Raw genomic sequence first — 15,819 nt, forward strand, 5'->3', positions numbered from 1 at the left:
TTACTGTCAATTTCTTTTTTTTATGGCTGTTAGCATTCGCCTTATATATTGAGGTGCTCCTTTGTTGGGTGCATATATATTTGCTATTGTTATATCTTCTTCTTGGATTGATCCCTATATCATTATGTAGTGTCCTTCTTTTTCTCTTGTAACAGTCTTTATTTTAAATGTTTTTTTGTTTGTTTGTTTTTGTGGTACGCAGGCCTTTCACTGTTACGGCCTCTCCCGTTGCAGAGCACAGGCTCTGGACGTGCAGGCTCTGGACACGTGGGCTCAGCAGCCATGGCTCAAAGGCCCAGCTGCTCCGCGGCATGTGGGATCTTCCCGGACCGGGGCACGAACCAGTGTCCCCTGCATCGGCAGGTGGACGCTCAACCACTGCGCCACCAGGGAAGCCCCAGTCTTTATTTTAAAGTCTATTTTGTCTGATATGCTTATTGCTACTCCAACTTTCTTGTGATTTACATTTGCATGGAATATTTTTTTGCATCCCCTCACTTTCAGTTTGTATGTGTCCCTAAATCTGAAGTGGGTCTTTTGTAGACAGCATATATACGGGTCTTGTTTTTGCATCCATTCAGCCAGTCTCTATCTTTTGGTTGGAGCGTTTAATCCATTGGCATTTAAGGTAGTTATTGATTTGTTTGTTCCTATTGCCATTTTCTGAATATTTTTGGATTTGTTTTTGTAGGTCTTTTTTCTTCTCTTTCTGTTTTGTTCTCTTGAGGTTTGATGACTATCTTTAGTGTTATGTTTGGGTTGCTTTTTCTTTTTGTGTATGTATCTATTGTAGTTTTTTGGTTTGACGTTCCCATGTGGTTTTGATATAGTAGTCTATATAAGATTGTTTCAAGTTGCTGGTCTCTGAATTTCAAATGCAATCCCCTTTTCCTGCATTTGTACTCTCCTCTTCTAATGGATGCTTGTTTTGATATCGTATTTGTGTGTCGATGGTTTTCTACATTTACTGTATCCTTCCCTTTACTGGTGAGGTTTCCCATTTGTGATTTTCTTATTTCTAGTTGTGGCCTCTTTTTTTTTTCCTTTCCCTGCCTAGAGAAGTTCCTTTAACATTTGTTGTAAAACTGGTTTGGTGATGCTAAATTCTTGTAGCTTTTGCTTGTCTGTAAAGCTTTTGATTTCTCCATCAAGTCTGAATGAGAGCCTTGGTGGGTCAAGTATTCTTGGCTTTAGGTTCCTCTTTTTCATCACTTCAAATATATTGTGTCACTCCCTTCTGGCCTGCAGAGTTTCTGCTAAGAACTCAGCTGATAACCTTGTGGGGATGCCCTTTTATGTTATTTGATGCTTTTCCCTTTTTGCTTTTAAGGTTTTTTTCTTTGTATTTAATTTTTGTTAGTTTGATTAATATGTGTCTCAGCATGTTCCTCCTTGTGTTTATCCCAGATGGGACTCCGCACTTCCTGGACTTGGGTGACTGTTTCCTTTCCCATGTTAGGGAAGTTTTCAGCTGTTATCTCTTCAAATATTTTCTCAGGCCATTTCTCTTCCTATTCTTCTTCTGGGACCCCATAATGCAATTGTTGGTGCATTTAATATTGCCCTAGAGGTCTCTGAGACTGTCCTCATTTCTTTTCATTCTTTTTTGCTTTATTCTGCTCTGTGGAAGTGATTTCCACCACTCTGTTTTCCAGCTCAGTTATTCATTCTTCCACCTCAGTTATTCTGCTATTGATTCCTTTTAGTATAGTTTTCATTTCAGTTATTGTGTTGTTCATCTCTGTTTGTTCTTTAAGTATTCTAGTTCTTTGTTAAACATTTCTTGTATCTTCTCAGTCTGTGCCTCCATTCTTTTTCTGAGATTTTGGATCATCTTTACTATCATTACTCTACATTCTTTTTCAGGTAGATTGTCTATCTCCTTTTCATTTAGTTCTTCTTTGGGTTTTTAGGTTGTTCCTTTGTCTGCAATATATTTCTCTGTCCTCTCATTTTGTCTAAATTTCTGTGCTTGTGGTCTCCTTTCTGCAGGCTTCAGGATAGTTGTTCCTCTCGCTTCTGGTGTCTGACCCCTGGTGGGTGAGGTTGGTCCAGGGGCTTGTGCAGGCTTCCTCATTGGAGGGACTGCTGCCTGGAGGGTGGAGCTGCATCTGGTTCTTCTGGTGGGCAGGGCCGTGTCAAAGTGTTGGTTTTGAGATGGTTGTGAGCTCAGTACAACTTTAGACAGCCTGTCTACTGATGGGTGGAGCTGTGTTCCTGTCTTGCTGGTTGTTTGACCTGAGGCTTTCTAGCACTGGAGCCTTCAGGCTGTTGGGGGGGGGTCGGGTCTTGGTGCCGAAATGGAGACCTCCAGGAGTGCTCACGCTGATCACTATTCCCTGGGGCCTCCACTGCCAGTGTCCTTGCCCCCACAGTGAGCTACAGTCGATTCCCGCCTCCCCAGGAGACCCTCCAAGACCCCTAGATAGGTCTGCCAGGTTCCTTTGGAGGTACTGCTTTGTGCTGTGTCCCAGTGCACATGAGGCCTAGTGTGCACGGCCTCCAAGAGTGGAGTCTGTTTCCCCCAGCCCTGTGGAGCTCCTGCACTCAAGCCCTGCTGGCCTTCAAGGCTAAATGCTCTAGGGGTTTTTCCTCCCAGTGTCAAACCCTCAGACTGTCTTGGAGGGCTATTTTTTTAAATTTAATTATTTTATGTATTTATTTTTGGCTGCACTGGGTCTTCATTGCTGCACGCGGGCTTCCTCTAGTTGTGGCGAGTGGGGGCTACTCTCCATTGCAGTGTGTGGGCTTCTCATTGCAGTGGCTTTTCTTGTTGCAGAGCATGGGCTCTAGGCACATGGGCTTCAGTAGTTGTTGCACACAGGCTCAATAGTTGTGGCTCAGGCTCTAGAGCGCAGGCTCAGTAGTTGTGGCACACAGGCTTAGTTGCTCCACAGCATGTGGGATCTACCTGGACCAGGGCTTGAACCTGTGTCCCCTGCATTGGCAGGTGGTTTCTTAACCACTATGCCACCAGGAAAGCCCTGCAGGGCTATTTTTATGTGGGAAAGTCCATGTAGCCTGCATGGGTTTAACATTTTTGGTCCAAGGGCTGTTTTCAGTATGGGTGTCTGCCATCTTTTTCTTCAGCTTATGCTTATCAACTTGGTAAGAGGTGTGACTGATGTTTTAGTGACCAGATCCTGCACTGGGTATTGAGCAGGGCCTCCTCTTTGCTCTGTGGTTGTCACTGCCCTGTCGGGGGTGGGGTCTGCTCCCTAGTTGTTGTTGAAGAGGCCCCCAGTCTCTTTTTTTTTTTTTTTGCGGTACACGGGCCTCTCACTGTTGTGGCCTCTCCCGCTGCGGAGCACAGGCTCCGGACGCACAGGCTCAGTGGCCATGGCTCACAGGCCCAGCTGCTCCGCGGCATGCGGGATCTTCCCGGACCAGGGCACAAACCTGTGTCCCCTGCATCGGCAGGTGGACTCTCAACCGCTGTGCCACCAGGGAAGCCCCCCAGTCCGTTTCTTAGCTGTGTTTCTGATCTGTGGTGCAAGGTAGGCTGTACTGGAGCACTCCCACTGGGAGAGAAGCCACTGAGTACACCTCCTCTGCACGTGTTTACTTCTGAGGGTGCTCTGCTGCATCACCTTTCACCCGTTGTCCGAGCTCACAAACTCCAATCTCGTTGGCACTGCTTTCAGCCCCACCTTAACTGTGGGTACACCAGCAATTGGCCCTCGTTTCTCTCAGGCATTGTTTTCACCAGGCCACCAGCATAGATCCACTGAGGTCAGTTCCCAGGACTGCAGTAATCATGCATCTGGAACCACTGTGGGTGCTATGGAGGCAATGGCTCTGGCCTGGCCAATCTCCCACGTGTACTTGCTCACAAAGTCCACAGCTGCTAAAGCTAGACCCATCTCAGCTGCAGGAACACTTGTTGTCCCTTCAGATGTTCCTGAGGTGCTGAGTTTATAAAGCCAGTCGTGGGGGTGTAATTCTGTGGTTCACACAGTGGGAGGAGAGATTTCAGCTCTTCTTTCTTAGTTGCATGGGTCCTGGGGCTCTGCTGTGGTTTCAGCCTCACCTCTGCACGTGGGCTACCCACAGGCATCTGCTCCTGGGGCTGCCCTGGAGCACATGAAGCCCTCCCAGGTGGGAGGGGGTTGAGGCAGCAACCAGGGGTGCATGAGCCTGCCCAGGCAGGAGGGGGTAGAGGTGGCCACTGATTGTGCCATGTGTGCCCACCCAGGCGAGAGGGGCTGGAGGCGGCCACCACGGGCACATAAGCCCGCTCTGGCAGGAGCCCCTCCCAGTGGCATCCCCTGGGCTTTTTCCCTGAGCATTCCCAGTTATGGAGCTCCTCACTCCCACCCCTTCACATTGTCTCTTTGCAGCCAATAGCAGTCCTCTTTTCAGATCTGTTCTCCAAGCACCCTGTTCCAGCACCCAGCCCCCGTTGTACTCGTGGATGCACCTCAGCCTGGGGTGCACAGGGCTGTGGCATGGACCACCTTTATAGGTCTCACTCTGTCCGGCCTGCCAGACAGATTGCTGCTCTCTCCTCCAAGCCCCTGAAGCTCCCCTTTTGTCCCAGCTGATCTCGCCACTGGTGAGGGGGCTCTCGGGTGTGGCAACCTCTCCTCTCCTTTAGCTCCACAACAGAGGTGGTCCATCCTGTTTCTGGGCTTTTTTTTTTCCTTTGGTCCTATGTGGTTACATGGGGTTCGTTCTTGTCCTTTTAGGTGTCTGAGGACCTCTGCTAGTGTTCAGCAGGTGCTCTGTGAGAACTGTTCCATTGGCAGATGTGGTCTTGATGCGTTTTTGCAGGGAGGTGAACTCCATGTCCTCCTCCTCCATCATCTTGACTCCTACCATATTTAATACAGTTGACTTAAAGCCTTTGTTTAGGAAGTTCAATGTCTGGTCTTCTCAGGGACATTTCTGTCAATTTATATTTTTCCTTTGATTGGGCCATACTTTTTTGTTTCTTTGTTTTTTTGCTTCTTTGTGTGCTTTGTGATTTTGTTGTTGAAACTGGACATTTGTGTATCATAATGTTGTAATTTTAGAAATTACTTTCTTGCTCTTCTCCAAATTTTGCTGTTCTTGATTGTTGAAGACTACAGTTATCCAAATGACTTTTCCAAACTGCTTTTGTTTGTTTGCAAAGTCTGTATTTCTTATCTGTGGTCACTGAATTCTCTATTCCTTTAGCTTGTGTTCAGTTAGTGTTTTGAACATCCATCATCTCATATAGGTACAACACTAAAGAAATAGAAAAAAAAATTTTTTTCCTTGTGATGAGAATGCTTAGGATTTACTACTCTCTTAACTTTCATTTTTAACATACAGCAGTGTTATCTTTATCATGTTGTACATTACATCCCTAGCACTTACCTTATAACTGAAAGTTTGTATGTTTTGTCTACCTTCATCTCATTCCCCTTCCCCCTCCTCCCCACGTCTAGTAGCCACAAATCTCATCTCTTTTTCTCTGAGTTTGTCTGTTTGCTTTTGAAGTATAATTGACTTACAGCACTATTTTAGTTCCTTGTATACAACATAGTGATTCTACATTTCTATAAGTTTCAAAATGATCACCAGTAATATGTCATTTGTTACTATATGAAGATATTATATAATTATGTTCTCCACACTCTACATTTTATACCTGTGGCTCTTTTATTTTGTTAAGTGGAAGTTTGCACCTCTTAGTCTCCCTCACCTATTTCTCTCCTTCCCCTACCAACCTCCCCTCTGGCAACCACCTATCTTTATCTATGACTCTGTTTCTGTTTGGTTATATTTGTTCATTTGTTTTGTTTCTTGGATTCCAGATATAAGTGAAATCATGCAGTATTTGTCTTTCTCTGTCTGACTTATTTCACTTAGCACAGTACCCTGTAGGTACACCCATGTTGTCACAGTGGCAAGACTTCATTCTTTTTATGGCTGAGTAATATTCCATTGTGTACATGTGTGTTTGTGTGTATGTATACACACACATACATACCACATTTTCATTATACATTCATCTGTTGATGAACACTTAAGTAGCTTCCACATCTTGCCTGTTGTAAATGATGCTGCAGTGAACATGTGTGTGGGGGGGTGAGCGAATATCTTTTCAAATTAGCATTTTTATTTTCTTCAGATAAATAGCCAGTAATAGCCAGAAATGGAGTTGCTGGGTTGTATGGTAGCTCTGTTTTTAGTTTTTTGAGGACTCTCCATTACTCTTTTCCATAGTGGCTTTACCAGTTTACATTCCCACCAACAGCGTGTAAGGGTTCCCTTTTCTTCATATCCTCACCAACACTTGTTATTTTTCTTTTCGGTAATGGCCATTCTGACAGATGTGAGGTGATATCTCATTGTGGTTTGGATTTGCATTTCCCTGATCAGTGATGTTGAGCATCTTTTTATGTGTCTGTTGGCCATCTGTATATCTTCTTTAGATAAATGTCTGTTCAGTTCCTTGCCTGGGTTTAATTGGATTGTTTTTCTGATGTCAAATTGTATGAGTTCTTTGTATATTTTGGATGTTAACCCCTTGTTGGAGATAACCATTTGCAAATGTCTTCTCCCATTCATTAGGCGGCCTTTTCATTTTGTTGATAGTTTCCTTCATTGTACAAAGCTTTTTAGTCTGACGTAGTCCCACTGGGTAGTTTTTGCTTTTGTTTCCCTTGCCTGAGCAGAATATCCAAACCATTGCTAAGATTGATGTCAGAGAGCCTATTTATTTTTGAATTTTATTTATTTTTTTATACAGCAGGTTCTTAATAGTTATCCATTTTATACATATTAATGTATACATGTCAATCCCAATCTCCCAATTAATCACACCACCACCACCCCCTGCCACTTTCCCCCCTTGGTGTCCACACATTTGTTCAGAGAGCCTATTTTTTGTTTGTTTGTTTTTGCCACACAGCACATCTTACAGGATGTTAGTTCCCTGACCAGGGATTGAACTCATGCCCCCTGCAATGGAAATGCAGAGTCCTAACCACTGTACTGCCAGGGAAATACCCTGTGTATGTTTTCTTTTTTTTTTTAATTAATTTTATTTATTTATTTTTGGCTGATTGGGTCTTCACTGCTGCGTGCGGACTTTCTCTAGTTGCATTGAGCAGGGGCTACTCTTTGTTGCGGTGTGTGGGCTTCTTGTTGTGGTGGCTTCTATTGTTGTGGCACATGGGCTCTAGGTGCACAGGCTTTAGTAGTTGTGGCTCGCAGGCTGTAGAGCACAGTCTCAGTAGTTGTGGCACGTGGGCCTAGTTGCTCCAAGGCATGTGGGATCTTCCCGGACCAGGGCTTGAACCAGCAAGTCCCCCCTGCATGTTTTCTTATAGAAGTTTTATGGTTTCAGGTCTTACATTTAAGTTTTTAATTCATTTTATTTTTTATGGTGTGAGAAAGTAGTCCAGTTTTCCCAGCAAGAAGCTGTCTTTTCCCCATTGTATATTCTCACCTCCTTTGTGGTAGGTCGTCTCATACACTTTAAATTGTCTCTAGATTACTTATAATACCTAATACAATGTAAATGCCATGTAAATAGTTGTAAATACAATGTAAATTCTATATAAATAATTGCTGTTATGTGGCAAATTCAATTTTGCTTTTTGGAACTTTCTGGAGTTTTTCTTCCCCCAAATATTTTAATTCTGTGGTTGGTTGAATCTGTGGATGTGGAACATGTCCATATGGAGGGCCAACTGTATATAGATATGTTTAAAAAAAAAAAAGTGTCCTGACTTTATAGAATGGCTGCACTTCAGCTTTGGTTTTCATTAACTGCTGGATCTCCACAGAGTGGAGGTCCACCAAGGTGCCCTAGGAGTCAGTTACTTTGTCAGTGAGTTACTTTACCAGTCATTCATCTTAGCACCTATGCTGACCCCTGGCCCTGGTTGGAGGGCTTAGAGATTTGTAGTCTCTGGCTGTGGCTGGAAGCCGCTGCTTCTGCCCACTTCTGTGCTTGTATAAATTGTAGGTACCATGCTTCTAGTTTCTTTTGTCTGATACTATCCACTTATATCATCCAGAAGTTGCACAAAATTGTCTTTCTGGTGTATTGTTATTGGCACATTTGTTTGTTTTACTTTTTATTGTTTCTTCCACTTATATTGTTGGAGGTATCAGAGATAGATGTGTGTTTTAAGTGCACCATCTTTAATTGGAAGTGTCAGTTATTTGTGAAACTGTGTTATTATTTCCCACTATTCTCTTGTCATCTGGTTCTGTTCTTACATTTCAGAAAATTTCTTCTCAGCCTTCAAAGCCTATTTTTCTTTTTTCTGCCAGCCTCTCAAATATTGGTGATCCCTCAAATTCTGTGCTGGTATTTTTTCTTTCCTCAATTTGTCTCCTCTGTGACCATCTGATTCACTCTGGTGACTCCAGTGACAGAGTTGCAATTTTCACCCTAATCCTTATTTTCATACTACACTTCTAAATTCCAGATTCATCTATCCAAACTTCCAGTTGATATTTCTACTTCCATGTTCTGAAGATATCTGGCATACTGTATGTCTAGCATCTGTTTCATTGTCACTGTGCATCTACCCTGCTCTTCCTCCTGTTTCCCCAGACTTGACAAGAGGTTTCCAGAACCTCCAAGGCAGATCATGCAGACCCTCTGGGAGTAACTCTTCCTCTCTCCCTTTGCTCAGCAAGTTCCCTGTTTAGCATCTCCGCTAATAATATAGGCGACTCCCCTCTTAATAGAGGCAATCCAGCACAGATATTTACAGCGTTGGGATTACAGCATGTGAATTGGCCAGTGGGCAGGTACCTTTCCAGGACATGCATAGGACTCAGATGTTGTTACAGAAAGGTCCTCCTCAGAGCCCACTGGATATCAGTATTTTCCCTCAGTCAGAATCCAGAATGAAAAGTTCCCAATCAGGTGTAGACTCTGGGATTGGGGAAAGTGTACACGTCTCCAGTGGAACTCGCACAGTAAATAGTGACAGATTGCAAACACTGCCCTCAAAAACATTCTCTCCTGTCTTCCTTAGCTTGGTACAGCTCTGTCTGCAACAAGATCCTGAGAAAAGGCCATCAGCAAGCAGTGTATTATCCCACGTTTTCTTCATACAGCCTTATTTTGAGTTTCTTTAGCAGATCAAAGAAGAAAGCCAGAGTTTAGCACTTACACTGTTGCCTCCTGCTTGTCACAGGCCATCCACAGCACCACCTCCAGCCTCACCTTGGACTGAGCTGGAATGGGATTTTCCTGATGACAAAGATTCAAACTGGGAATTCTAGGGCTGCCAAATCCTTTCATGTCCTATATACTTGACACTTCCTCCCTGCTGCTTTTTCTTCTGTATTGCTAGGTACAAATACTAGAATTATACTTGAAAATACAGCTGGGTGCACTCGAGAATCTATCATTTAGAACCACTCTGTTCAAAGGAGCATGAGTTTGTAGCCCCTTTGGTTAGCTCAGAGTGCTATATTATAACTCCAGGGAAACTTTAGAATTATTAATCTAACTACATTTAGTGTCATCTGTTCTCCAAATTTTTTCCCAAGCTGTGACTAGCTCTTATTTTTGATCTCTCAATATAATTTTTGGGCCAGTTAAATTTTTCAGCATTTTGCTGCCCTCAGGAGAATGAAGCCTCAGAGGACATTGCTTCCAAGTACATTTTTTACTTCCAGATTCTCTAGCCTTTTTAATCAGCTATGTTAAATCAACAGGCTAGTTTATCCTGGCATCAAACCCATTTTTGATAGAAGGGGAAATGTTTATACTTTCCCATTTTCTTCTGTTAATACTTATGGTAATATCAAACTGAGCCTCACACATTAAATGATTCACTTGAAAAAAAAACAGCAAACCAACTATGGGATCATTGCCTCCTCGGCAACAATTAGTTTATATAACTAGGACGGAAGTGTGTATTTCCATTTCACTATTGGCTTCATGCTGTTCACAGCAATGACCTAGGGTGAGTGGAGATGGGGGAAGAGAGAGAGGCTGTGCCCTAAGGGAATGTGCAAGATAATTCTGCATACATCATATACTGTCAGTCCTTTAGGGCATGGGAAGAAAATATTAGCTTATTTATATTTATATCTGAAAAGTAAGAACAGAATTAAGCTCTCCTCATATGTGAACTGACAGTATTTAATTTATAGATAAATATAAATAAAACTGGTGGTTCCTCAAGAATTTTATGGATTAGATGAGTGATGAAATATTTGGAGATCACCAACAGAATTTAAGCCAAATATATTCCCTAGTTTCCTCCCCTGAACCTTTTGCCCCTGCCTCTGCAGCCTCTATCTCATCACAGGTTCAGACCTGCTCTCCTGTCCTGTTGTACAGTCCATTGACTTGCCACATGTTTTTTCAGGTCTTCTTAACATTTCTTGCAGTTGTGCCGCATATTTGCAAAGAAACTACTATTTATATTTAAGCACTGAAAGTTTTATCTGCTCAGTGAAATCCAGGGTGCTGATACTCTCACATGAACTTGCACAGAACCCCTTTATGATCTGTCTGCATTGTACATATTTGTGATATGGGTCCTTTAAGTCCTATGGTAGGTATATCTTTATATCTTTCCTTATGAGAATAAGCTCTTTGAGGCCAGGTAGATTATATTTTTCAACTTGGAATTCTCAAAAACTAGGACACTTTTAGGCACATAAAGGCATGCAGATATTTTTCCATTAAGTAATAAATTAATCCACCAATGGTATTTCTACCATGGTTTCTTGTTTAATCACAAAGTGTAACACAAAGCAAGCTATATAGTAGAGGTCCTTTGTAACATGTTCTGGTCAATTTTCAGCAGGAAAAATGGTAAGAATTAGCCTTTAAAATTCTTTTTCCACATCACCTGACTCTGACCACTGCAGATTGAGCAGAAGTGTGTTTTTCTAGGGATCACTGTCATTCAGGGATGTGACTGTGGGCTTCACCCAGGAGGAGTGGCAGCACCTGGACCCTGCTCAGAGGACGCTGTACAGGGACGTGATGCTGGAGAACTACAGCCACCTCATCTCAGTAGGTAGGTAGCGCTTATTTCCCATGTAGACCCCTAGTATACATGTCCTTTCTTATTTACAGAAACCTGTGGAATTTTTGTAGTATATAATAATATTTAGGTTTGGGATTTATAGGCCAAGGACAATTTATTCCTTTTGGGTACCAGAAAAAATGTGTTGTCCTCTGCCCCATAACAGGATGAGATGAGCTTTTTTTTTTTAATTGTATACTCTTTGAGAACAGTGTATCAAAGACCCTGGCACTCATCCAATTTGTCTCATGTCATATAATTCTCATTCACAGGGTTTTGCATCCCTAAACCGGAAGTGATCCTCAAGTTGGAGCAAGGAGAGGAGCCATGGATATTGGAGGAAGAGTCCCCAAGCCAGAGTGTCCCAGGTGAGTCTGGGAGTATGAGCCAGACGGAGTGTAGGAGGAAACCAGATCACAAAGGGGTAGTTCAGAGATTAAGGCCATTGAAATGGTCTTCAGGAATCATGTTTTAGTGGCTCTGGACCTTTGGAAGTAGCATGTTAACATGACTCAAATATCCAGTGTCACTGAATCGTGCAGTGTCTCCCCAGTGTCACTCTTATACACAAATGGTATCCTTTTTTTACAGATGTTTAAGTGTTCAAGTAAATAAAGTTTTGTATATGCATACACCTATATAGCCATTGTCAAGGTGAGCATATGGAACATGTTTTTAGCACCCCAGAAGGCTCCCTGGTGTCCTCCTCCCAGTAAATAACATCTCCCCCTTCTATTATCATAGATCAAGTTTGCCTGTTTTTCACTTCAGATAACTGTAGTCATACAGTAGGTACTATGTATATATGTGCACTATGTATATACATACACACAATATGTAAATGTGTATATATACTGTGTGTGTGTGTGTGTGTGTGTAGTGTCTGCCGCCTTTGGATCAGTACTATGTCTGTGAGATATATATGTCATATACATGAGTAGTTTGTTTATTGCTTTATATTGCTGTGCAGTGTTCCATCGTGACTATCCCAGAATTTATCTGTCCATTCTATTATTGAAATATAATTGGGGTACATATTTGAAACATACTTGTTTTAAAATATATTTATTTTGAATTTGGGGGTATTTGAAAAATGGTGTTATATTTTTTAATTGAAGTATAGTTGATTTACAATATTACATTAGTTTCAGGTATACAACAGTGATTCAATATTTTTAGATTATACTCCATTATAAGTTATTACAAGATAATGGCTATAATTCCCTGTGCTGTACAATATATCCTTGTTGCATATCTATTTTACACATAGTAGTTTGTATCTGTTAAACCAAACACCTAATTTGTCCCTCCACCCTTCAGTAACCATGTTTGTTTTCTGTATCTGTGAGTCTGTTTCTGTTATGCATATACATTCATTTGCATTATCTTTTTAGATTCTATATGTAATTGATATCATACAGTATTTGTCTTTTTCTGGCTTATTTCACTAAGCATGATATCCTCTAGGTCCATCCACATTCCTGCAAATGACAGAATTTATTTTTTTTTATGACTGAGTACTCTTCTGTTGTGTGTGTGTATATATATGTGTGTGTGTGCACGTGTGTGTGTGTATATAATTTTCTTTATCCAGTTGTCTGTCAATGGGCACCTATGTTGCTTCCGTGTCTTGGCTATTGTAAATGCTGCTGTGAACACTGGGGTGCATGTATCCTTTAAAATTAGTGTTTTCGTTTTCTCCGGATATATACCCAGGAGCATTATCTGCAAATAGTGACAGTTTTACCTCTTCCCTTCCAATTTGGATACCTTTTATTTTTTCTTTGTGTCTGTGATTGCTGTGGATAGGGCTTCTGATACCGTGTTTAAATAGAAGTGGCGAGAGTCTGCATCTTTATCTTGTTCCTGGAAATAACAGGAAGGCTTTCAGCTTTTCACCATTGAGTATGATGTTGGCTATGGGTTTGTCATAAATGGCCTTTATTATGTTGAGATATGCTCCCTCTATACCCACTGTGATGAGAGTTTTTATCGTGAATGAATGTTGAATTTGGTCAAATGCTTTTTCTGTGTCTAGAAAAAGCATTTTTTCTTTCATTAATGTGGTGTATCACGTTGATTTGTGGATATTGATCCATCCTTGCATCCCTTGAATAAATCTACCCACTTGATCATGGCATATGATCCTTTTTATATAATGTTGAATTTGGTTTGCTAATGTTTTATTGAGGATTTCTGTATCTATTTTCCTCAGAGATATTGGTCTGTACTTGTGTCTGGTTTTGGTATCAGGGTAATTGTCACCTTGTAGACTGAATTTGGGAGTGTTCCATTCTCTTCAGTTTTTTCAAATAGTTTGAGAAGGGTAGGTATTAGTAGTTTGTTATGTGTTTGGTAGAATTCCCCTGTGAGCCACCCAGTCCTGGACCTTTGTTTGCTGGGAGTTTTATTAGAAAAACAAACTATTGTGGGTTTTTGATTTGTAGTTACCATGTGGTTCATATATGTTGACCTAGAACTGTATTTATTTTAAACTTATAGTCATTTAAATTCAGGCACATTCTAGAAGATCTACATTCCCCCACGTTTTGGTTTTTAACATATTTTACATCTTCATGTCTATCTCTTAACTGTTTATTGTAGTTACAGTTTATTTTACAAATGTTGTCTTTTAACTTTCACAGTAGCTTATTTTAGTGGTTGATCTACAGCCTTTACTATATTTTTGCCTTTTTTGGTGGGATTTTCTCCATCCTATAGTTTCTTATTTCTTGTTGTACCTTCCTCCCACCTTTTTTCACTTAAGGAAGATCCTTTAACACTTCTTATAAGGTCAGTTTAGTATTGATGACTGTTACAGTTTTTGCTTGTCTGAGAAGTTCTTTATCTCTTCTTCAATTCTGAATGATAATCTTGCTGGGTGGAGGATCCTATGTTGGAAGGTTTTCCCCTTTTAACACTTTAAATATCTCATGCCACTCCCTTCTGGCCTGAAAAATTTCTGCAGGCAAATCAGCTGATACCCTTATTGGGGTTTCTTATACGTGACTCTTTCTTGCTGCCTTTAGAATTCTCTTTATCTTTAATGTTTGCCATTTTAATTATGATATGTCTTGGTGTAAGTCTCTTTGGGTTTTTCTTGTTTGGGACCCTCTGTGCTTCCTGGACCTGAATATCTATTCTTTAGGTTCAGGGTTTTGAGCCATAATTTCATCAAATATGTTTTCTACCTGTTTTTTCTTTCTTCTCCTTCTGGTACCCCTATAATGAGAGCATTAGTATGCTTGATGTTGTCCCGGTGGTCCTTTATAAACTATCCTTCTTTTTTTAAGTTTTTCTTTTTGCTAATCTCATTAGATTTCCATTATTTTATCTTCCAGATCACTTCTGCATCCTTCTATATCACCTATTCTGCTGTTAGTTCCACCTACTGTATTTTTCATTTCACTAATTGTGTTTTTCACCTCCAAGTGTTTTTTTTCTGTTTTCTAGTTCCTTGTTAAAATTCTTACTGTGTTCATATATTCTTTTCACTAGTTCATTTACCATGCTTATTACTAATACTTTACAATCTTTAGTAAATTATATCTGTTTCATTAGTTGATTTTGTTAGGGTTTTCTTCGTCTTCTTTTGTTTGAAACAAATTCTTTTGTCTTCTCATTTTTCTTAACTTTCTCTGTCTTTGTGAAATTAGGGGAAACAGTTACCTATCCTGGTCTTGGAGTGGTGTCCTTGGGTGGGTCCCTATATGGTCTATGTGTGCCCAGTGGCTTTGGTGGGAGTATCTCCTCCCAGGGTATTCTGGCACCTACACCTTGCTGAGGGCTAGGGCTGGAGGTGGAGGGGCTAGAAGCCAGGTGTCAGCCAGGGCTCCTCCTATGCTCAGTGGCTGACACTGCCTACCAGGGCCAGGGCTGGTGTCAGGTCTTAAGTTAGTGGAGCAGAAGCCTGGAGGGTTGGGTCGGAGCTGGTTCCATTCCCCAGAAGGAAGCAGTGGTTGGAGCAAGAGGGACTGGCGTGTGTGCCCAGTGCGAGCCAGGGTGCACTCTGTGCTTGTCCTGGCACACAAGTCAGTGTTCTAGGACACTCCTGATCTGCTGCCCCTCCCTGCACTGGTAGTGGCCCCCCCTCATACCATTCAGATGTAGTGTCAGGTCCAACCTAGCTCCATGCCCTGAACTGCGTAGGCTCCTCAGTAGCAACAGCCTTTGCCCTAGTGGGGAGCTGCACTGTGGAGCAAGAGGGGCTGGAGCGGGTGCTTTGTGTGGGCTGGGGCATGTGCTGGGTCAGTTACAGGAACCAGCCCAATTTCTGCAGTCTCAGTCTGCTTCCTCTGCCTGTTCCCTGAGCAAGCAAGCATGTGTGTGCACTTCAAGAGCGGAGTCCAAGTTTCTCACAACTCCCCACACTGCAGGTCCCACTGGTCTTCATAGCAGCCAAGAGGCCTTATCTTCCTGGTGTCGGACCCCAGGGCTAGGCTGCCCAATAAGGGGTTGGAACTGCCCCCTCCCCCCGCCAGGGAGGATCTTTGACCCTCCTTTTCTGTGTCCCCTCCTAGGGGCACAGGTCCTGAACTGATTGTTTCTCTTCCCTTCCTTCCCAACTCTATGAATCTTTTTTATAGCCTTAGTTGTGTAAGAGTCTTTCTGCCAGTCTCCAGATTGTTTTCAGTGAGACCTGCTCCAAAATAGATGGTTCCTGGGGGGAGGTGAGCTAAGCGTCCTCTACCGCTGCCATCTTGATTTCCTCTTCTGTAAGTATTCTTGTGTATGTCTTTTGGAGGGCCTAAACTCTTATTTTTGTTAGATGTAGAGCCAGAAATATACTTAGCTTTAGTAATATTTAAACTGTTTTCCAAAGTAATATTTC

At 42.0% G+C, this 15,819-nt stretch overlaps 1 protein-coding gene across 5 annotated transcripts in view; it reads left to right on the plus strand.

The window, feature by feature from the left end:
• LOC114908648 (zinc finger protein 33B) overlaps nucleotides 1-15,819 on the plus strand; it is a 135,411-nt gene that overhangs the window by 106,861 nt on the left and 12,731 nt on the right. For all 5 annotated transcript variants that reach the window (XM_029245003.1, XM_029244999.1, XM_029245004.1 and 2 more), the window contains 2 exons: nucleotides 10,853-10,979; nucleotides 11,261-11,356. In XM_029245003.1, the coding sequence (XP_029100836.1) occupies nucleotides 10,853-10,979; nucleotides 11,261-11,356 (223 nt within the window). The remainder of the gene's footprint in view (nucleotides 1-10,852; nucleotides 10,980-11,260; nucleotides 11,357-15,819) is intronic.

Source organism: Monodon monoceros, unplaced genomic scaffold, assembly GCF_005190385.1.
Source record: "Monodon monoceros isolate NGI ecotype Baffin Bay Population unplaced genomic scaffold, NGI_Narwhal_1 Super_Scaffold_4, whole genome shotgun sequence".
Classification (NCBI taxonomy): Eukaryota; Metazoa; Chordata; class Mammalia; order Artiodactyla; family Monodontidae; genus Monodon; species Monodon monoceros.